The 22,672-nt window shown below is 38.0% G+C and overlaps 3 protein-coding genes across 12 annotated transcripts in view; 1 reads left to right on the forward strand and 2 right to left on the reverse strand.

Moving 5' to 3' along the window:
* The first annotated feature begins 646 nt into the window (after positions 1 to 646).
* Positions 647 to 21,276, forward strand: tfb1m (transcription factor B1, mitochondrial). 10 transcript variants are annotated; one of them, XM_079458864.1, is made up of 9 exons: positions 687 to 709; positions 794 to 886; positions 1,299 to 1,652; positions 1,783 to 1,934; positions 2,280 to 2,388; positions 5,007 to 5,158; positions 6,276 to 6,395; positions 19,914 to 20,041; positions 20,786 to 21,276. In XM_079458864.1, exons 3-9 carry the CDS (start codon positions 1,523 to 1,525, stop codon positions 21,060 to 21,062), a joined length of 1,068 nt encoding a protein of 355 aa, XP_079314990.1. In that variant the 5' UTR covers positions 687 to 709; positions 794 to 886; positions 1,299 to 1,522; the 3' UTR covers positions 21,063 to 21,276. The 10 variants fall into 10 exon arrangements, with proteins under 10 accessions (XP_079314991.1, XP_079314995.1, XP_079314990.1 ...); XM_079458861.1 differs by having other exon boundaries at positions 1,502 to 1,652; XM_079458865.1 differs by lacking the exon at positions 794 to 886 and having other exon boundaries at positions 647 to 709; positions 1,502 to 1,652.
* On the reverse strand, positions 15,287 to 16,223 carry LOC306895539 (claudin-20). Its single transcript, XM_079458870.1, has one exon. It carries the CDS (start codon positions 16,106 to 16,108, stop codon positions 15,377 to 15,379), a length of 732 nt encoding a protein of 243 aa, XP_079314996.1. The 5' UTR covers positions 16,109 to 16,223; the 3' UTR covers positions 15,287 to 15,376.
* A 110-nt stretch (positions 21,277 to 21,386) lies between the features above and the next one.
* Positions 21,387 to 22,672, reverse strand: part of tiam2a (TIAM Rac1 associated GEF 2a) — a 65,087-nt gene continuing 63,801 nt past the window's right edge. The window contains exon 24 of the mRNA XM_079458406.1: positions 21,387 to 22,358. Within this exon, the coding sequence (XP_079314532.1) occupies positions 21,742 to 22,358 (617 nt within the window). The 3' untranslated portion in view covers positions 21,387 to 21,741. The remainder of the gene's footprint in view (positions 22,359 to 22,672) is intronic.

Raw genomic sequence — 22,672 nt, forward strand, 5'->3', positions numbered from 1 at the left:
TGTTTATTTGGACATTATTTGACAGTACATTCTGTGATTATTATTGTAACCATCTTTATGTAAAAACAGTGGTATTTCGATTACATCCACTTCGTCTGCGATAAAATGAAATCTCTTACTGACTTAAATTGTTTGTCTTGTTCATTGTTCAGCGTACTTTGTGGATCATTTTCTTGCAATTATTGATCCTTTATTGATACATTACGTGTGCATTTTTATGTAAATGTCTAAACATAATTTGTCATTGGTTGTGCTGATGATCATAGAAACATAAGCAACTGATGAATGCATGCATACTGTTAATGTATTGCACATTATGCATCTTCCTAGTCAAATTAAACACACAGAACTGTTTTATACTATCTCGCTAAATCTTCCCAGACATAATGTTATTTTAAAGTGAATCAACATAATCAGTGCACATATTGTGTTGGTATTTAGCTACACTTGTTGCAAAAATAGCTGCTTCCGCTGAAACCCTTTCAAACAGACTGACAGTTAGGAACTATTGAAGCTGCTTAACCGTGCGGCGGCGAGCTCAAAGTGTGTCACAACTCTGTTTTCACGGCTCTGGTTGCAGCTGCTTTCAACAGCAGCGGAAGCCCCACCCCTATATACTTGATTGGCCAAGGTCTTCATTCTGGACACCCTATTGGATAACCTGAACATATCGTCAACTGTTTGCTGCTTCCACAACAGGAAAAGATTGGTGAGGAGAGCGTGCTTCTGTTGTGTCCTTTGTAAGCGGTTTTATTTAGAATAGATGTCATTATTTCATTTTGTGGACTTTAAGAAGTCAACGTTCAAGCCCTGGTTGAATTCTTGGACAGAAAGACAGTCTTTGTGTCTTGTCTTTTGAAGTATACTTCCAAAGTTTATACACGAGGTATTACGTGCATTACACTGAAGGAATGGAGTTTTTGGTAGAGTAAGTTAGCTGATATAAAAAAGCGCCCAGTTAACTTATCCCTGTTGCCGACTGTTTAAACAAGAAGCGTTTCAATGAGCCACGGCAGACTGGTTGTTGTATTCGATGCGAAACATAAAAATATTTTCTTTATTCCTTTTTAAATCGTTCCACGAATTTAACGATTATATATATAGTTATGCAAGACATATCACAATGTTACATATAATTTTATGTAAGTTATATCACGAATGACTTTGGAACCGTCAGTTTGTCTGTAACTGCGGGTTAGAATATGAAACACTAGGTGTCACCTAAATATTATGCTTCACCTTTTTTTGTTAAATTGGTTTATAGTAAATTCCTTTCAATCGTTCACTGTCCTTTTCAGGATTTTCACTCTTTGCGACACCTTTTGCGTGCATTTAAGAATCCTCCATCGAGATAAGTGTATTCATTTAGGTTATAAAATAGCAACCTTTTTGACACTAGTATAGTTTGTCATACTTTCTCACGGTTACAAACCCTTACAAAAGAAGAAAAGACACTTGTGTATTTCTCTCTCAGCCTTTGAACTTCTCTGTATGTATTAAGAGGGGACATCAGCAAAGGAGGATGGCTTCTCTGAAACTGGCCACTTATAGGTTACCACCTTTGCCCACCATTGGGGAGGTCATCAAGCTGTATAATCTAAAAGCAGAGAAGCAACTTTCGCAGAATTTCCTCTTGGACATGAGACTTACGGGTAAGTCCAACAACTGTTTGCATTTAAATGCATTTATAACACCTGACATGTTGTACAATGCAACACAAAGTTGTGCACCGTTTACGACTGTAGGTATAGGAGCCTTTAAAAACATCTTAATGGCTTTCAGATAAGATTATCCGCCAAGCAGGAAACTTAAAGGACATGCATGTGTGTGAAGTGGGGCCTGGACCTGGGGGTCTCACCAGGTCAATTCTAAATGCTGGGGCAGCAGACTTATTAGTGGTCGAGAAGGATATCCGATTTATTCCTGGATTACAGGTTGGCATATTCTCATTATGCATAAACTAACAGTTAGACATATTCCGCTAAGGTTATTTTAAGGAGCTTTATCAATTTTTCCATTTTATATTATCTGAAGTTAATTTATGTTTATGTTAGGTTAACTGATGCTGATCTTTTACTTTATGTTAAGACCTACTGCCATGTTTTACACAAAAGACATACCAGATATGTAAATCATTCCAAAAACTAGTCTGATAATATCAAGTAAAGGTTTTTAGTAGTTTGCTAGTAATTTGATCTTCACACGAAGACCATAGAATAAAACATCCTTTACAAATGCTTATTTTATATAATGAAGTTGTTTTGCTTTTGGTTGTTCAGCTTTTGTCCGAGGCTGCCCCTGGGAGAATGAGAATATCACATGGAGATATTCTGACATACAAACTTGACAGAGTGTTCCCAGCCCACATAGCCAAGACATGGGAAGATGGTAAACATTGCAAGTTATCAAAAATGCAGTTCATTTAATAACTTAATTTTTAAACTGGAAAATGTGCAAATCTTTAGTACAGTAGCTTCTAAAGTGATTTAAAATTACAACAAAATGGTAATAATTTACACCGAACCTCCTGTTAAAGGGAACTCTGGGTATAGAAAGATATGTTGTAATAGCCTTACACTACTAGCATTTGTCGTTAGAAACACATAAAAAAAGAATTATGACAAAGGAATAACGATGAGTAAAGACATTATTTGGCATATTTTCAATTTTTCAATATTGTTGGTCAGAAACAATACAAACATACTTAATAATTAATAACTGATGATCATTGTAGGTTTAATATATACAAAATATTATAAGCTTTTACTAAATACATTCTATCCAGATTTAGAATTTTTGATAAGTTGATGCTCTTTCTTTCTCTCTCTCTCTCTCTCTCTCTCTCTAGCATTTTGCTGTGTTTATCAGTACATTCTCATAATGCAATGTATACAATAATGGTCTTAAATAGTCTTAAAGTCCCAGTGAAATGCCTTCTGTGTGGATACAATTTCAACGGAAAAATGCAGAGAGCACAAAACATATCGAGTGGCCCCGCCCCCTTTTTAAAATAACCGATAGCGTTTTGTTTACCTGCCTGGCAAAGCTGCATTTAACAGTGGTGTAAAACAAAGATATTAATATTAATAAGATGCGTCACTGCCATTGAAATTAATTGGGAGGAACGCAACGTTCAATATGGCTGGCAAGCAAAGCTTTTGTTCATGAAAAATTATGTTTTTGGCCGCCGAGGTGGACCATTGAAAAGATAAGGAAGATCAGTGATTCCACTAGTAATGTGTCATTTGAAGCTTTTTGTTTACAGTGGTGAGTGACACAGGCGTTTGTCTTCTGCTTTACTCATCAAGGCTGCGATGTCTGATCTCTCTCATGGAGCCTTAAAATACACAATTTTGTTTAGACTTTAAACGGGTCAGATACGTTTAGTTTTCTCAGCAGATTTGAACGTATGATTTACGCATACGATCAGCTCTGTGCTATCGTGTCTCTGAACCAGAGGACACTCATGTGCAACTGCTCACATGAAACAGACCAAAAAATGTTAAATGTTAAAACTGTCTGGATCATCCTGACTTACATTATGCATCACCCACCATGTAGGACTAGGGTTGCACGATTCGATTTTTTTAATCGGGGTCGATACAGACCTTTTTGCTGGATCAAGTATTGATCAGTATTGGACCGATCCAAATCCGACACGGTGCGTAAGCTTCAAAAGGGGCTAACTATTAGGAAACCACCATAAAAGTTCTTTCATCATCTTCATCATAAACCCCGGTTCTCTGAAACATTTGGCCTCATTCGTGAAACAGGAGCAGAACGTTTTTTTGTGTAAATTGTTCGTAAAGTTGTTTTGACGTACATTTTCGTATTCATGAAAATGTTCGTATTTTCAAAATATCAGTTGGTACGAAAGTAATGTACACATGCTCCATACCATGTGTAAACAGTGTAAATTAACTTTGAGAAAAACACAGAGCAAACACTACGTTGACCAACCAACATACACAACATTCGAGAAGTTAATATTAATGGTTAACTGCATGTTATATTAAGTAATATTCTTCTAAATAAGATTCTAGTGACAAGTAGGCTAACTGTTGTGGATATTCCAAATCACACCAACCAACACATCTCCGGAATAACGTGCAGTGCGTCCAAAGTGTTCTCAAGCGCCGCCAGCTGGTCGTTTTCAGAAGAACACCAGGCATTATTATTTTAACTGCCTAAAAATGCATTGGTAGACACAGTTTAATAGATGAATTTATTTGTAAGCATTTAGCCTATTAGTATCTTTTACGTTTATACAATATAATGTAGCCAAACCAGATAATTAAGTCCAGAGGATTCCAGCAATCCTAAATACGTAATTTCTGTAGCTGTAATTCATAGATGGGTTATGCTAATTGTGAATGATTTTAACAAAGGGGCGGCGGATGTGTTAAGTGCATCACACTGCGTCCGCGATGCACATAACTGTACAGAACATATTAAGCGCATAATTTCGTGTCCAGGATGCCTATGAGCACTTTTGTGGTGATATTTTTCAGCAGCTGTCATATTAAAGGGGGCGGGATTTGATGATAACTACATGAAGTGAAAAATTTGCGCCGCGTTAACCAATCAGGAGCTTGCTCTAGTAGGGTTGTGAGCGCGTGGCAGAAGCCCCTCCCATGACATTTACATTTTACATTTAGTCATTTAGCAGACGCATTGTACAGCAGTGCAAAATAGTAAAAATCAAGGTAAAACAGTAAAGTAAGGTAACAACTATCACAAAACATAGTCATTGATCATCCAAGTAAGATAATATGGTATAAAGGGTATGGTAACTTTTGAAACAGGTTATCTTTTGTAAATGTACTTACGATTGTGTCTTCTAGACTATATGTTAAAGTCTGTTATGTGAATTAGCTTTGTTCTGCACAGTACTAAATAAATCACTGCAATTTGTATGTTTTCTTAAATATAAAAATTTTGAAGATTCTGTAAGGGTTGTAAATGTATGAGCAGAACTGTAAATGTACTTATTCTGTGCGTTTCAGTACCGCCCAATTTACACATCATTGGAAACTTGCCCTTTAGTGTGTCAACCCCTCTCCTTATAAAGTGGCTAGAGCAGATGTCAAACAGAAGTGGCCCCTTCATGTTTGGTCGTACGAGGCTCACACTGACCTTCCAGAAAGAGGTGGCTGAAGTAAGTGTTGTTCTCTTTTAGAGGACCTGTTTTGAAAATTACAGCTTGCAATTTCTCCAGTAGTGGTCAACAACCAATTGAAATGAAATAAAGAAAAATGATCAGTCAGGCACTTAAGGTCCATCGTATTACCAAAACGTACTTTAAGCTTTGTTAAATAAAATAATCTTTCTCAATTACTTTGGTAATGTCACACGGAACACACAGATAAAATGTTTACAGTACAATCTAAGTTGCATTGAATAAAAACGTCAGACAAATGCTTAAATGTAAATGTCATACATTTAGAGCAGAGGTTTTCAAATTGGGGTCCGGGGGGCCCCAAGGAGGAGCTAAGGGGTCCCCAGAAAATGTACTAATCAAAACTCGCAAAAGTGTACTGAATTGTTATTACTGTTTCATTTAGAATTGTTTATCTTACTTCATTATATTTATATTATAAGTGTTTTTCTCTTCTTTCTCGCATGCTTTCCAGTAGCGTTTCTTTTTTATCTTTTCATAGTTTCAATAATTTCAAGTTTTTCAATCACTGCAGTAGTTTTTGCAAAGATTTAATGAAAATTGCTACAGTACAAATACATACAACATTACCGACATTACTTTTATAAGAGAAAATTATTGTTTTCTTTATCTCACACTTATATTTATCTAAAAAAGCCTTAATGTTTCTGAATAAAAAATATACATAAATGGATGGATATGTATTCAAGGAAAGGTGTTCTCACAAGAGGTTCAATATATTTGGGGGTCCCTCGCATCTGAAAGTTTGAAAACTCCTGAAATAGAGCATGTATCACTGTTACTAATGGCTCATACTTTGTGTTAGGGAGATTTAAGAGTAATACACTGTGGCACTGGTTGATTTATATGCACAAAAGAATCCGCATTGCCAAGTAGAGGTGTGATTGTTTTTATTCATGATTCCGTAATTATTAAATTATAAGTAGATGTTATGCAAAAACGACTCTAATCTAAACAATTTAATACATATTGCAATTTAGAAAATTATACATGATTCATACAATTAATGCAAAAACAATTTATTTGACACTTTTTGTCTCAAAAAGACAGAAATTATAAAAAAATCCATTGCTCCCTTCATCACTTTATTTTCTAGAGGTTAACAGCCAGCAAAGGAAGCCATCAACGTAGCCGTCTCTCTATCATGGCTCAATATCTCTGCAATGTGAAAAACTGTTTCACCATCCCAGGACGTGCCTTTGTTCCAAAACCAGATGTAAGTATTTTTTTCACTTTCTTGTGCCATTTGCATGTCATTGCCTGACTTCTCAAGTGAAACGTTATGAGTTGTACTTTAGTAGAGTACAGAGTAAATGTTGTCTTAGATATGGAATCAGACTTTGCGACATAAATGGTGTAGTGGCCATATGACTTTTGGTATGGTTTACTGGAATAAGAAACGTGTTTGAGGTACTAGATGGTATAAGAGTACTTTGTTGCTGGAGAATGGCTAGGATTTGTAGGGGTCCCTATGCAAGAATGTACAATAGTTTCCTTGTCTGTAAATATTTAATCCAGCTGGGATTCTTGGGAATGAAGCGAAGAAGAAAGGAAAGTAGGACAAATTAAGCATTCTCTTGGAATAAATGGCATGGGTGTTTGTTTTATCACAGACCCAAAGGTGAAAAAACTGTGCTGCTTCATAGGGTTGTGCACAAGTAGTCATTCAAACATCAGCCTTGGATGAGAAATGAAGAATGATGATGCAGAATAGACACACTGATGAAAATAGTCTCTATGTTTTTGAGAAAGTAAAATATAGCGAAGATGGTATAATATCTGGGGGATATTGCATTGTTGTTTTGCATCCACTTTATTCATTCAGTTTTCATTCAAATTTTATTGTGTAACTAAGATAGATTTGGAAGGAAATTTCTTGGCTAAATGAACTAAAGAAATGATTAGGGAGCATTTAGCCTAGATCTCTAAATTCCAGATAAATGCTATTTATCAAATTTCACTAGTGTCTGTCTTCAATGATCTGATGTTGAGAGTGCATTTTCTTTGAATGGGTTTTGTTCAAATTTAAATTTCTATTAAACTTTGATACATTGCCTGTTACACTTCGCTTGTGCTATAAACATGAATGTTACCTCAAATGGCATAGCCCAAGTAGGCATCAAGGGTCCAAAACCACATATAGGGACATATACTGTATATATAAATATAATAACAACTTGGAAGTGGGCTGGCGAGCAACAACGTAGTAACAACACAACCACCACTTGCAGTGCATGTAACAAACTTTGGAACAGGTTTGTTGAACACGCAGCTTTACTGCCTGGTGCAAACCAAGGACTCGTGTACTATTAAAAATACTCTACAAACAGTTAGTAAAATGCTCACTGTTCAAATTTTAAATGTTAACCTGTGAAAAAAAACAAAATTTTGGCCGGATGTCACCAAATTTTTTTGCTAATACTTGGAGTTTTAACCAACGGCTACTATGGTGTTTGCCAGCACAGCATCTTTGAAAGGCTGTCTCAAAGACGTAGGGGTAAATTAGTGCAGAGAACACTGCACATGGTATATATATATGTGAATAGACAAGTTAAATATAAAATAATTTTAGAGAAAGAATATACATCAAATTAAGTTAGTAGTGTGCAATACACACCCTGTTGCCTAGCACTAGATTAACATTATTGGTTCAATAAATAGATTTAGCATATTTTCTTGCGTTGCAAAATCAGTTTGTAAGGTCAGAGGGAATTAGCTATAGCATTTGAGCACAGAACTGAGTTGTTACAATTATAAGCATTATCTGGTATCGACTTGCCAGAAGGGGTGTGGGGTGTATCTATTGACGTTTTTTTATCTGTCTTGTGTGGCCGCTGCAAGGCACCTTATTCTGTCGCATTGAGTGACGGGGTTGTCCTTGAAGGCTTGTGTCCACAGTGATTGGCTGTCTGGCCTCAAGCCTTTGCTGCACTTGGTATTCACTACATTCAAGGATTTTGCATTTGATACCCCTATTTTGTTAATGTACAAAACATGCCCTCATAGATATAAATTGTCATATGAAAATAAATAAAAGGAAATAGTTTAGGCTTGTTTGGTGCAAATTTACAGATGAAAAATGATAACGGAATGCTGGAGAGTTTTAAAGATGGGTTAACACACGCAGTTTCTGCCAATCTCATATTAATCTTGAGTACCTATACAGTAGTATTGCATATGTCGTATCTTCGAAGAGTATTTTGTTTCATCAAATTTATAAAAGAGACATACAGCTGTACGGTTATTTCCGGAAAAAGACGAGATGCTGTAGGCTGGCAGGGGGAACAGAATTACAGCACAAGCACACAATACATTATCGCATTAATCCTTTCGTGTTTTTTTCATTATGCACGTACGTGCCAATTGCCAACAAAACACAGACATATGACCTGAGGTGGGTAGAGTAGCCAAAATGTTTTCTCAAATAAAAGTACAAGTAACTAGAGAACTTGTTATTCGGGTAAATGTAAAAGTAAAAAAAAATTAATTACTTAAAAGGTATTCTATGAAAAATCAGAAGAGACAAGCATTTCTGTCCCAATGTCAATGTGGCCTACACAACTTATGAAACCAAGTGTTGGTTTTGAAATTTACATTATGGACAGAGTCACGTGTAGCACAGCAAGATTTGCGTAATCGACAAATAAACTGCACCATGTGTCCTATGGTGTGACAGGAAAAATGTCACAAAACATTCTGTTTATATATTATTAATGTTTATGTAAGGGATCATCCACGGCTAGACGTGCATTAAAGGATTTTATAAAGAGAGTTGCTGTGGTTGTAGAAGTTAAATAGTTGATCAGACCTCACTCTTGCAGGATCTCGAGTGACGTAATGAGTAAGACTTCCTGAAAGTGTTTGGCTGGTAAAGCGTGCAAGGGACCACCCTTCTGAATTCTTCTCTGCACACCTACTGTTTTTCTACAATCCACAAGTTAACTTTTGTCCATTGCACCAATGTTTTTTTTTGGAAAGATATCTTCGATATTTACATCTGTGTGTCACTATGGTAAAAAGTGTCCCGTCCGAATAGAATACGGACTTAATTTCAGTTGCCCATTCAAATAGACAGCATTTAAAATGTAAGCTCCTGTGTGAACAAGACTCACACCTGTAATCAAATGCATTTGTTAATCCTGAAAATTGACGCTGTGAAGGTGGCCATAGTTAGCTTCATTACATTATGCCCTATAGTTTAAAGGATTTTCCCCCATTAGATTTAACACGGTGGTATCTAGGATTTTCTCCATACTATCCATAGTATGAGTTAATACTATAGTATACTGAACTATTGTTTCATGTGGGCAAATATATTTCTATATTGAATAATAGAAAACGAAAAATACGGAATTGGGCAAAAATTGTATTTAGAAAAAAAGAAACAGCCCTACTTAATGCTGAAGTGTTACTTTAAACAACAGTTCTCCGTGCTTGCCTGTTTGTCATACACCGATGCCGTGCAAATCAAAAGGGCTTATGTCATCACCCCACATACAGGGTCTTCTGAAGCACAATGCTGTTAGATAATAATTACATTCATTCATCCTAAATGATTCAATTATTTTATCTTCCACCAACAGAAGTGGTGCAAAAGTGGTTCAGGACTGTTTCCCTCTCACCCCCCTAAACAGGCTATGCTTTGGCGTTCCAGAACATTGCAGCGGCCTCCTGTCCCCTGAGCTGATGTGTGTACAGCGGCAGACATTGAGCCAGCTGCTACTGCAGTGTCCTTCCCACACACAGAGGATAGAAAAACTGAGCTCAAGGCTCATGACAGAGATTGATCTGAAAATAGTGAAGCATACCTTAAGCAGATGTTTGTCAAGATAATAAAAGAGTAATTGCTGCACTAGCGCCTCTGTAGTATAGCATGGTAGCCATGGTAGAAAATATTCTTGGGGAAACGCAAGAGTTTTAAAACATGTTTGCTCCCTTTCCTATTTTTCCACCACCTGTGTGTGGCTCAGTAATGCATCACATCTGTTTTGACAACGTGAGATCAATATGAGAGGATCCGCACGCTGCCAGTGTCACTCAGTGCAACATCTCTGTCTGTACATGTCTTCATTGAACACTTTTTGGCGCGCTTGAGCATGCATGGATTTTTCAGATACAATCTTTATTTTAATGTGTGTTTTAATAATTTGGACAAATAACTTCTTTTTTTATTTATAAAGCACAATTTAATACAAGTGTTGTTGCCCAATATGCTGTACAAAGATAAAAAGATATACAAAAATGCACATCCAACATGTCTCTACTACACGTCAAATACAGACGTTGCTTAAATTTGTTGGTACCCCTCCACCAAAAACTAAGAATGCAAAAATTTTTGTTGCAGTTGACTAACACTCAGTCTGCCCTGATGGCGAGGTAGTTTTCTACTCGTTCCAGTTTTGGAGCTGCAACCGAAAAGGCGCAATCACCCTTTAGCTTTAATCTAGATCTGGGAACTGTTAGTAGTAACTGATAAGAAGATCTCAAAGACCTAGCAGATATATGATGTTTCAATAGCGCATCAAGATACATTGGTGCCCAATCGTTTAAGGATTTCAAAGCAAACAGTAAAAGTTTGTATTCTATGCGGATACGAACTGGCAACCATTGAAGAGAGGACAGAATCGGTCTTATGTGCTTATGCTTGCGTCTACCTGTTAGCAGCCTAGCCGCTTTCTTCTGCATGGCCTGTAAATGCGTCAAGGCTGTCTGGCTAACTCCTACATATCGAGTATTACAGTAATCGAGTCGCAGAAAAATAAAAGCATGAATATGTTTCTCAAGGTCTTTTAAAGAAAGAAAAGTCTTTGCTTTAGCCAAGAGTCTCAGATTTAAAAAAGCAAGATTTATTACATTATTATATAACGAACCTTATTATATAACGGACAAAATGTTTTTTGCATGATAATTTGACAAGCATTTTGGGGTTTTAAGGCTTTGCATATAGTATATAGAGTTGTATTATGTACAAAGATTTGTGACTATACTTTTAAGACCCGTATAGTTAAGACCTGTATAGTTTTTATACTTTTTCAGCTTTTAAGACCCGTGTTCGGGGTCTTCTGTCCGGTTCGCATTGCGGGAGCTTCCATGAGATGTAACAAAACGGGAGACTCCCTGCCAAAACGGCAGGTTTGGAAAAGATCCAGCACCAAAAATAATATCAAAACACTTCAACACAGCCGTCATTTGTGCTATTTGGGTCTATTTATCTTCTTATTTGTTTCGTGTTATATCATCTGTCATGTTATCTGTGTTTATTATGCGCTGAGATTGTGACAAAGGGGCCAATCCTACGTAGTGCTTTAAGTGTACAGTATCAAAATCCTTTGAAATTTGTAAATGGCTATTTTTGGAACAGGTCAACTGCAAATAGAACCTTTTAGTTTTCTAAAATGAAATCCCAAAATGTACAAAACATAAAGCAAAAAATATCACAAATGTCAATAAATTGCCACAGAATGATTATATGAAAATGACTAAATTCTGACAAAAATATCAGATAGAACCTCATAAAACTAAGGGGACGAACCAGCTGAGGACTAAAAAGCCATGGTTCTGTCATTATTGCAGCTCAGTGCAGTTATCTAAAGGAAAGGTATGATAAATGCACAGAAGATTTGATCTTATAAAAGCTCTCACATGGGATTTTTTTTAATGAAGGCGCTGCATAATGAACACCAGATTCGTTATGTTATGTGAATGCTGATATTAAGATATTTTTTTATGTAACATTAAAAGATAATCTAGGCACAATATAACACATTGTGTCCTTTTGGATTTCTATCATTTATCGATTGGTTATCTTTACATTAACAAAACGAATCAAAACGGCAAGCAATAAAATAAGACTTGGCACTTAAAATTACACTGTTTCTGACCATTTTTATTAATACAAAATATAACTACTTGCACAAGCACACTGAAGTAGCAGTACAGAAACATGAGAACAATATCCTCTGCAAAATAAAAAGTGCAGATGCATTCACCCCAATTTGCCAAAATATGCCAAAAAGGCCAATGAACAAGAAACAAGGGCCGATCATTTTGGTCTGGTCATATGAAAATCATTTTACTTTATCGTGCTAACGAACAAGCTGTACCATAACAATATATTAGTTTTTCTTTAAAATTACCAAAACATCTTTTTGACACATTATAGTACTATCTACAGGTAATCATCCTTATTTTAGTGTATTTTTAAATATGTTTCAGCTAACAAAAAAATAAATAGCTTTTAAATTAGGTTACACAATTAAAGGTGTAAATGTTTGTCTTCTTATAAAGAAGATTTTCTCTGAACATGCTTGGGTGTTAAATAGTGCTTTCAGTGAACAAATAGGATGCATAAAAATAAAAAGATCCACAAATTAAAAGCACCACAACATGGGTATATTTGTAGAGCTTGACATGTATGAAATCCCAAAGCACAATTGTAAATTGTGTAGATTCTTTCTTGTCTGCCCAGAAAGGGTAATGATTCTGAAATAATTGTGCTTTGGAATTTTAAGAGCGAAATCCTGAAACTTGGCACACTTGTTTACTGTAAACCTGTTATTAACCAGACCACTTCAGATGATGTAAACAATACTGGATAACGCTGGTCCAGAAGAATGTTCTCTTCCCCTATACAAACGCTTCAACAAAATTCAAACAACAGAATATTAACAACCAATATTAAATGTTAAACAAATATCTTTAAGATTTAAAATAAAATCTTAAACCCGAAGTGCTTCTACACCAGTGTTTACATTTCGCAAAGTGGTCTATAGAACCACCTTTCAATTATTTTGTAATTGGCAGACAAAACAGAATATTTTTACAAAGATTTGAAAAGTAGTTATAGTTTTGGCACATTCTGTAACGTATGGAGCACAGTTACTTTTAGAAACGGTGGAGGAGAGTTGTTATTGCATTCAGTAATGGTGCCTTGGCAGTCATTATTGTCCAAGAGCTTGTATGGTGTGCTGAGAAGGGCATATTCTGCCATAGACGAGCAGCACAATGCCTGACTGTGCCATCTCAGTATGCCCCCTGCTGCCTGCAGGGGGCAACCACAGCCATCTGCTTGCCTGTGGGAATCTTGTGGGGAGGAATGTGCTGTGCTATCCATCACTGCCAAAGCTCTTTGTGCCAGAGCAGAATACTGCAATTGCTCCTTACACAGCATAGAACCGCAAAACTACATCCAAACACACACTTGACTTTTGACAGAAGTTGGGTGCAGGGAAGGGAATTTTTTGGGGGGGGTGTATGTTCATGCATTGGCAAATTTGCACATGACATGCAGTTGTTCTGGTTGTTAAGAGGCAGCATTCAGCGTTCAGGAAGAGAGGGGTCCACACACTATTATAGATATTTTAAGTTAGACAATGAGTAGTAGTTACCAGCACCCTACGGCATATTAATAGCTATAGACAGCATCTGTGGCATGCCTTCAAACAATAATTTAATCTGGTTTAGTTTATAAAGTACCACATTTTGGCACGCCACCACAGCCATGTTTGTGAAAAAGTTTTAAAGGAATGCACAAACAAGCTTTCTGCAGTAATGGACAACAAACGTCAGATGCTGTTTATGAAAATATTTCTTCAGTATAACTCGGGCGCATGCAGATAGAAGCCACTTTTGTCAGTGTACAGTGTATCTGCTGACAGATTTGCTATTTAATTTGAGCATGAGGATTTTTGGCACCATTTGGCAATGGTCTGCGAGTATCTCCTGTGAGTGGTGACATTACCAGATTGCAGTCTCACCAGGTATCACTCACTGCCATGAAAATGCTACTAAGATAACACCTTACAATAAGGTTGTATTTAACATTAATGCATTAACTAGCATTACTCCGCAATGAACAACAGCAATTTTAATTCATGTCAATGTCAGCATTAGCTAATACAATTTAGTTATGTACAGTCATGTACAGCTGTATTGGCATTCATTAACTAATGCTAACAGATACGATTGTAAAGTGTTATATTGACGTTATTTAGTATGATTTTTTTATCCAAAATTGCTGAGTGTAGGTTATGTCCTAAGGATTAGATTTAGAGTCCGAAGACAATCCCCCAATCTAAGAGAGGATGACAGACAAGGTTTTGTCTGTAAACCTCAAGCACCCCCCTGATGTTCCTGGAGTGCTTCATGACGCACTCCAGCTCATTATGAGGAAGCCCAATACAGAGAGGATCACCTTCCTTTCCTTGAAATCTACTATACAATGCATGTATTTGGATGTAGAATACCATTTCCGTGGCAGTGAGAAGCAGCATAAGTAAAATGCACACATGCAGCAATGTATATATGAGTGTCTGCATGATAAAGTGAGTGCACAGCCCACACGGAGCTAAAGGAAGATTGTTATTGTTTGGGGCAAAATGGAAAAGAACAGCACAATGTCACACCAACGACTTGATGGGGCAGTCTTCTCTGGGACTCTAAGGATTTCCAATTTCTTCCTGACCCAGCAACCTCTATTCACTCTTTCCTCCTGCTCTAAAAACAGTTTCAGCGGTTTAAATACTACAGCTCTTTAGGCACAGGCTATATGGCTACGGTTCAGTCTATATCAGGCATTCCACTGCATTATGCACAGGCTCCAGAAAGCATGCTTATGCAGAATATCAATCAACCTATCAGCTACCATAATAAGATTTAATTAACACAACCATTACTTGAGTAAAAAAGCATATCTTACAAATGCAGGGTCTCCCATACTGTTGCCTCTAAAGACATATTGCCATCTAATATTCAACAAAAGGTTACCAAACGATTGTGAGCAGCTAAACAATTGCTTCTAAGTTCTTAACGTTGGAGGGGTGCTGGGGGCTGTTTCGGGATTTGAAGTAGCAAAAACATTCCTTTGTTGCAAATCCGTTCCCAGGGGGACACTTCAATTAGATTTACTAGGACGCTGGATATGTGCCTTTATTCAACATCTTCCTCTCTTTCTTTATCAGTCTTGCACAGAGCATTTGCTGTTGCTACTGCAGTGTTCCTTCCGTTTATCACTCAGTATTCACAATCTGTATCTTCAAAGAACTTATTTAGAGGAATAACTCTTAGGTTTTTTTGTGCTTGCTGATCTTAAAAAATCAGAGACCGAGGCTTCAAAGCCATGGTCCCTCTTGCCTTTTCATCTCATTATAAGATGAGCCAGGGGTTGAGTGGCAGTGCATTTCACCTGTCTGTTTCTCCCTATACATAGTCCTGAACACTGTAGCCAGTCTTATTATCCAGGGGCGAGAGAGAGCAATACTGGTGTTGGAGCAGCTCCTGTTGCTGCTGTTGTTGCAGAAGATGCTGTTGTTGCTGCAAGAGTAGTTTATCTGGAGGGAGCAGTATTAAATCCTGGGGGCCGTGTCGCTTACCAGAGCAAGAGAGACAGAAGATGGATCCACCTACGAAAAGGAAACCAGACGAGACAAAGGCTACATAGACGGCACCTCCTGGCTCAAACTTGTTGCTTTCTGGCACATTAACATCTAGAAAGTTGACAATAACCTCATTGGTGTACCAGGAAGCAGGAACTAGGCAGAGGAAGCCAGAGGTCAGAAAGCAGGCGCCGGCTGCCATGGCAGCGTGGCGTTTAGCACGCCGTCCTCCACCCCAACGGGTGCACTTCAAGCCTAAAGAAGCTAAACATAATCCGAATGCTGCCAGTACACACGAAAGCACCATAGTGGTGCGTGCTGTTTGCAAGTACGCAGGCAGTGCCAGCACAGAGTATTTTAGTGTGCAGCTAAACATGCCTGTGCTGTACCAGGTGCAGTCCATCCACAGCCCCTGCATCTGCGAGATGGCAGTGATGATGTTGGAGCCGACGTCTGCGCTAACCTTCCAGTTGGGCAACAACGTGGCCACCGTGGCACCTAAGATGCCCAGCAGCGAAAGCACAAAGGCGAAGATCTGCGTACCCGTGGACGCCATCCTGCCACGCTCCTTAACCTGGCCCACATTCACCCAGCCTTGCCTAGTCCACTCTCTTTCTGCTGCTACTGCGACGGCAGAGACGGTTCAGCACAGGAGCCTGTTGGAAGAAAGTGAGAGAGAATTAACCGAGCGTTCTCCTCCCCCAGCACAATAGGAACAAAGAAAGCTTGAACATAAAATGATGTCAAAACAGGTTCCTGGTTCTGGTATTTGAGTTGCTTTGCTTTTTTTGGTACCGGCATCAGGCTTGGAGCAAATAGTTATTTGCGGAGTTACAGTATGTGCACTCAATGCGCGAACCGTCCTATTCAGCTCTCCATGCCGTCAGGTAAACGAGTAAGTAGCGTTAACGGCACACGAGCGTTTTATTTGGACTTAATGTAATGACAGAAATGACTACAATTTGGTTCATAGCAGAGATTGACGGCGTTCTTTGTAATAAAGAGCGGAAAGGCAAAAAAACCCGTGCTTACCTCGGCTGGTGCAGAGCGAGCTGTGACGCGTCAGGTCTCCGAGCGCACGCACACACACATACAGCGCGCGCACACACACACTGATAAATACATAAACGGCGTCACGCGACTGTAAGTGTAGCGCTTATTTTATCGATGTTGTCTACAAGACGACATTAGTAACGGAGCAGCGAACGCTATTGTCATAACTGCACGAATGGTCGTCTACATCACGCAGCTCTTTTAACTCGAGCATTGAAGTCTCTGTTGCATTCCATCCATTTTCCTGTGCAAGGTTTTACACGGGGGATTTAAACATCGACTATTGTCGCATGTAATGACGTTTTTATTAGAAAATGTAAACAGATTTATGTTTCTGACAAGAAAAGTTAAATGTTCACATCAAACACGTTGGTTTGTGTATAAGATGCATTTAATGTGTTGATATCACATAAATCAATGGTCTATAATCGTCTCTACACAGCAAAAATCACATTCTTTATCAAAATATTGGTTGAAGGGAAACATAACAACAAAATTGTGTGATTTGTGTGTTTTTTCCCTTAATCTAGATCTATTATTAAATGCGAATTATTCAAATATATCTAAATCTATAATTAAAAGCACATAAATTGTTATTCTCTAACTGTCATTTATGCATGTGGGCTATAATGTGTGTTTGCAATTCATTTTTTATAAAGCATCTCAGCTTTTAGTGAATAAAGTAAATACCATTTATGCTTTGGCAAATACGTGTCATTTTCACCTGGAATTTTAGTGTTTCGTTATAAAAGCAACGCACCTCTATCAGCCTAATCATAATGTGACCTACCACTGATCAGGAACATTCACTCTCCAGCAGGATGAACTCACAGCTGCTACCCCTATAAACCCCCTGCACCCCCACCCCTGCCGTCCTCCATCCGACCTTTTTATCGCTGCAGGGAGGGAGTGGCTATATGGCCTTGGTATAGTAATGACAAAGAGGGAACAGAAGGAAAAAATAGAAGGCTTTTTCCCTCATATCTGTCTACCTACTAATATAGTTTTATTTTCTGTGAGCAAATTCTGGAGGAATTTTCCACATTATGAAACTCATTAAATTGTTGTAGTTCGGGTGTTAATGCTTTTACCATCCTCTGCAATTAATGTGGACGGTATATGCACCAAACCAATTGACAATAGTTTTCAGCGAACCAGTTCACAAGTTTTTAATAGGGATTGCAAACGTGTGAAGATTCTGAAAGCAATCATATGCATGAATCCACGATTTTATCACCTCTAGCTACTGTATCATGTTTGGTAGCTTGAGCGGATTCTGAAATTGTCCTTTTTTGGAGTGTTGTTATTGCCCATATGTATGTCTTTTTTTCTTGTTTATCCATTTGTTATTCACAGCTGTTGATGGAGTCATTTTATTACCAAAATGTAGATGTCATACAAAAATTGGCTGTGTAAATTTGCCATGATAAATCAATATTATCCTCTGCTGTGGATAGCACATTAACACACTACCTTGATTTATCGCTTGTGAATTTGTTTGATCAAATGGGACTCTTTTTACATGGACACATGCCTTTTCTCTGTCTTGACTCCATATTGCATCTGGAAAACGTAGAAGCCTGTAGTCTCATAGGTTTTTAGAGAGAATCACTGTAACGCATTTCGTGTCTGAGAAGCACATCAGTGGTGCCTTTGGTTGTCATTGATGCCTTGGGCTGTTCGTAGAGCGTGGGATAAGCCATTCCTGCAGTTTAAACAAGCATCCTACTGTCGCAAAAGCCCATCGGCCAGCACTAGTTACTTCCTCTGCGTTCCCAGATTCTCATCTATGCTGAGGTAACAGTGCTTGTCTTTTGAAAGTGCTGTCATGATTAATGTACCCATACCCCTTGCAGGACTATTTTCTCCTTTTGCTCACTGTATGCAATTCTCAGCTCTATACTGCATTGCTCACTGGCAGTTACATAAAGGAAATAATGGTTACTCAGATAGCCTCAAGGAAATGCCACTTCAATTTGACCATTTCCATTAGAAATTACAAATGAAACATTACACCCTTTGTATTTAAGAAGATCGTATAAAGTGTGTAAATGTGTTTGGGTTGAATTAATGACAGCAATGTGTTTGGGTTTTTCTACATCTCAAAGAATGTTTTTTGCTTTCATATTTATTTGGAAAAAACTCAAGGTTAAAATACTAGAAGGGGATTACTAATTACAAATTAAAAAGCATTAGAAGTATTTGAGTTTTATAAGTGGTCACGAGTTTGTGAATATAACCTTTCATTTTTAAAAGAGAGTGTCAGAAAGTAAAGTCGAAGTGGATTATAAAGGTGCATGCCATGATTTTGAAACGCAAATGCTTCAATGTGAGATTCTGCTCATTATTTGTTTAAAATTTATTTATTTATTTAAATTGAATCCCAATAATCCTGCATGAGTGCAGCACAACGGCTTGGTTTAATATACAGTATACACTACAAAGTACAAATCAATAATTCGACCACCTCCAATAATGTTTTTCTTTATATATATATATATATATATATATATATATATATATATATATATCATTATGATCCATTATGGATCTATAAAAGAGCTATACAAAACTTTGAATAAGAGGTGGAAACAGGAATTATGTATTTTACACAATTCATAGTTCGGATACATAGTAAACTGACAGTAATTGCTGCAATTTGCAGGGACTGCTTGCCTCAACAGTTATGTGAAAGAACCAGAATAAGCCATGACAGTAGATATTTGCTTGTCTGCATTTGGCTTTGCATATTATTACCATTTATGGCTTAAAATTAGTACATGTTACAAATTATCTAAATGTCCTTAGCAATATGCAATACAGAGCTCAAGAGGTTTACAGCTCTGCTGTCCATGGTACCAACACAACCTTGTGTCATATCGTCTTAATGTTGTTTGGGGAAGCCAGGGGAAAAAGGAGCTGAAGCCGGGTGTCATCTAACCCTTTTACTGCCACCATTAATACTAACTCCGCGATAACCAAAAAGCCATCATCCTGGTAAACCAGTAAAGAGGACTACCTTAACCACTAGAATGTAAATGAGACTTACTATTCACATTTGAAGATGGTTGTTTTGATGGTCCTTTAAACAGGTGTTTCTGTGGCAACCAGAATTGGCTTGTCATCATGCAGACTCACTTTCTGCTCTGCCAATGCACGCCCTCTCTTTGCTGATATATCCCTTTAGTTTTCTTTATGCTGCTCCCTCTCTCGAGTGGGCGTAGCTCTGGAATACGCGCTCCAGGTTTTCCTGTAACACTCTGTCATCTGTGTGTGTGTTTGTATCTCATTACCCGTGGTGTGCGTAGGTGGATGTGGGGGTGGTGCACTTCACTCCGCTGGCTCAGCCCCAGATTCAGCAGCCATTCAAGCTGGTTGAGAAGATTGTCAGGAACGCCTTCCAGTTTCGGAGGAAGCACTGCCGCAGAGGGCTCGAGTAAGCACTTTGCAGCATTTCTATCAAGTATTTCTTAAAACTCTTCTGTACAATTACTCCCACTCTATGTTGCTTTTGTGTAGTTGCTTTTTATTGGCATTATTGTGCCATCTTGAAAATGAAAATTAGTCTGTGTAGATTATATATTTAATCTGAAATTAATCAATTGGGGAAATGGATTATATTGTGTTGTACCTTGTAGAAGACTTAAGTCTTTCACAGCCTTGTTTTCTGTCATGTCATTAAATATAGCATCTCCCCTCACTAGGTTTATAATAGAAAGCAATTATGACTCACCGCAATAGGGAAATGAGACACACTTGTAATTTAAAGTGATAGTTCACCTCTTGTCATTTCAATCCTGTATCACATTCTTCCACAGAACAAAAAAGAAGATATTTTGAAGAATGTTGTTAACTGGCCCCCATTCACATTCGCAATGGTTTTACGCCCATACAATAGAAGTGAATGGGGGCCAGTGCTTGTTCGGTTACCAACTTTATTCAAAGTATCTTCTTTTGTGTTCTACCAAAAGAAGAAAGTCATGAAGGTTTGAAATGACGAGAGGGTGAGTAAACGATGACAGATTCTTCAGTTTGGGGTGAACTCTTACTTAAAGCAGTTGCATGTTGCCACATTCCTTGTTTGGAAGCGAATGTTTTACATAACCGTACTTTCTTGTCCCTTTTTTTACTGTGAATTGATAGCGTTAGCATGTGATCATGGTTCTTCTCTTTGCTTCAGAATGCTGTTTCCAGAGTCTCAGCGTCAGGAATTATCAGAGCAGTTGCTGCACTGTGCTGATGTGGATCCCACACTGCGGCCCACAGAGCTATCTATTTCTGAATTCAGGGCTTTAGTAGACGCCTACAGCAGGCTATGTCGGGAGCACCAAAACCTCAATGACTATGACTTCAGAGAGGAACTGAGACTCAAGCATAAAACCAAGTGGGCAGCAGGCAACGGTAAAGAGCCTCATCTTCAAACCACAATGGAAGGACATCATAATGATTGCTGCTAAGAGTAGTAGGCAGTGGAACGTATTATAAGGAAAATCTCACCATTGGAGTATGCATTTCTTCCTCAATTTTTTATCTTAAAAATGATGCTCCCGATTAGTCGATGGACATTCCACTGTGGACTCGCATGCAATGTTAAGATTCTTCATCTGCTTAACTGTTAGCCCATTGTATTTGACACTCTGCCAGGGCATTGTGAATTAAAGGATTGAGACAAATCTTAAACGTGTATTTTTTCACAGGATGTCAAATATTGTTAAATCATCAGGGTTACAGTAAACCATGAGAAAACGCTGTGCACCTCTGAAGATAAAAAATACCCACATCAATTGCAGACTTATTTTAATGGTAAGCTCATTGAGAATTGCATGCTGAATACAAAATGTTACAGTTGTACATTTTGCCGATCATGAGGAAAGTATGTGGTTTACATACCATTTAATACATACAACACGAAACACATACAAATCTGAACCCACCTACTTGGTTAATAGAAATATAAACTTTTCAAAAAATAAGATTTATAAAAAGCAAATCATTAAATCTAAATTAAAATGTAATGTAGTGCTCATAATACAAGGCAAAAACTGAAACCTGACGGTTCCTGTAGTTGTGTCGATTTTATTACCAGTTGTTTTACCTGTGATGCACAGCTCAAATGTGTTGCCTAGGTAAGGGACGCTAAGAGGTTGTTGCAGCACCATTTTTCGCCTCTGTCGTGTTGTCATAGAAGATGTCCTCATTGACAACAGAAGTTAAGCTCTGCACGCTGAAATCTTTTTCCAGTAGTGAATTAAGATCTACATTACTTGCCATTGACTCTGTCTGGCTGTCCAAAGAGTGGCTGTGTCGACGCATGTTCACCAGTGGCACGTGTTCTCGTCTAAAGCTATTTGTGCTGCCATTGGCCGGCATGCGTTTCATTGCACAGAAATGAGCTTGTTTGAAAGGCTCCCTTTCTGGGGTGTCCACTTCACTCTCTGTCTGCACACAAGGAGCAGGTCCCTGGGATGACTCTTCTGTCAATTGAAGCGTTCGAAACTTGGTCTCGATAGCAGAGCCCAAGAGTTGAGAGTCTTGACATTCATTTTGCTCACAGTGTTCATCGTCCTCATCACTGATGGTCTTATGAACTGCTAGATCTGAAGGGTGACCCAGAGGAGAGCTGGCATTGCTGGTGGTCAAACTGCTTAAACTTGTTGAATCTGAATCTGGAAGAGCATGCCTCAGCAGGTCATCAATGGAGTGGCAAGTGTCATTTGAAGTATTTTGGAAGAGCTGAGATGCTCGAGAAGACCCTGTGACACAAATATATTCACAGTTGTTAAGATATTCAAACTTGAGATAAATTTTTTATAAATGTTTTTGTAAGATGTCCACAGGAAGTGTCAGTACAGTTTTATAATAGAATGGTTTACACACTGCGGACACATAATTTAAATATAAATGTTTACACATTCTTTGCCTCTGTATCGCTAGGGCTGGGAATCGATTCCAATTAGAATGTTCTCTATTTAGGCGCAGTATCCACTTACTAAGTCTGGCATTATGCAGCACTGCTTCCAGGTCTAAAAGCTGTATCAAAATGCTAATATACAATTATGACGTGCTG

The sequence above is a fragment of the Barbatula barbatula genome, assembly GCF_947034865.1.
Source record: "Barbatula barbatula genome assembly, chromosome: 6".
In the NCBI taxonomy this organism is placed as follows: domain Eukaryota; kingdom Metazoa; phylum Chordata; class Actinopteri; order Cypriniformes; family Nemacheilidae; genus Barbatula; species Barbatula barbatula.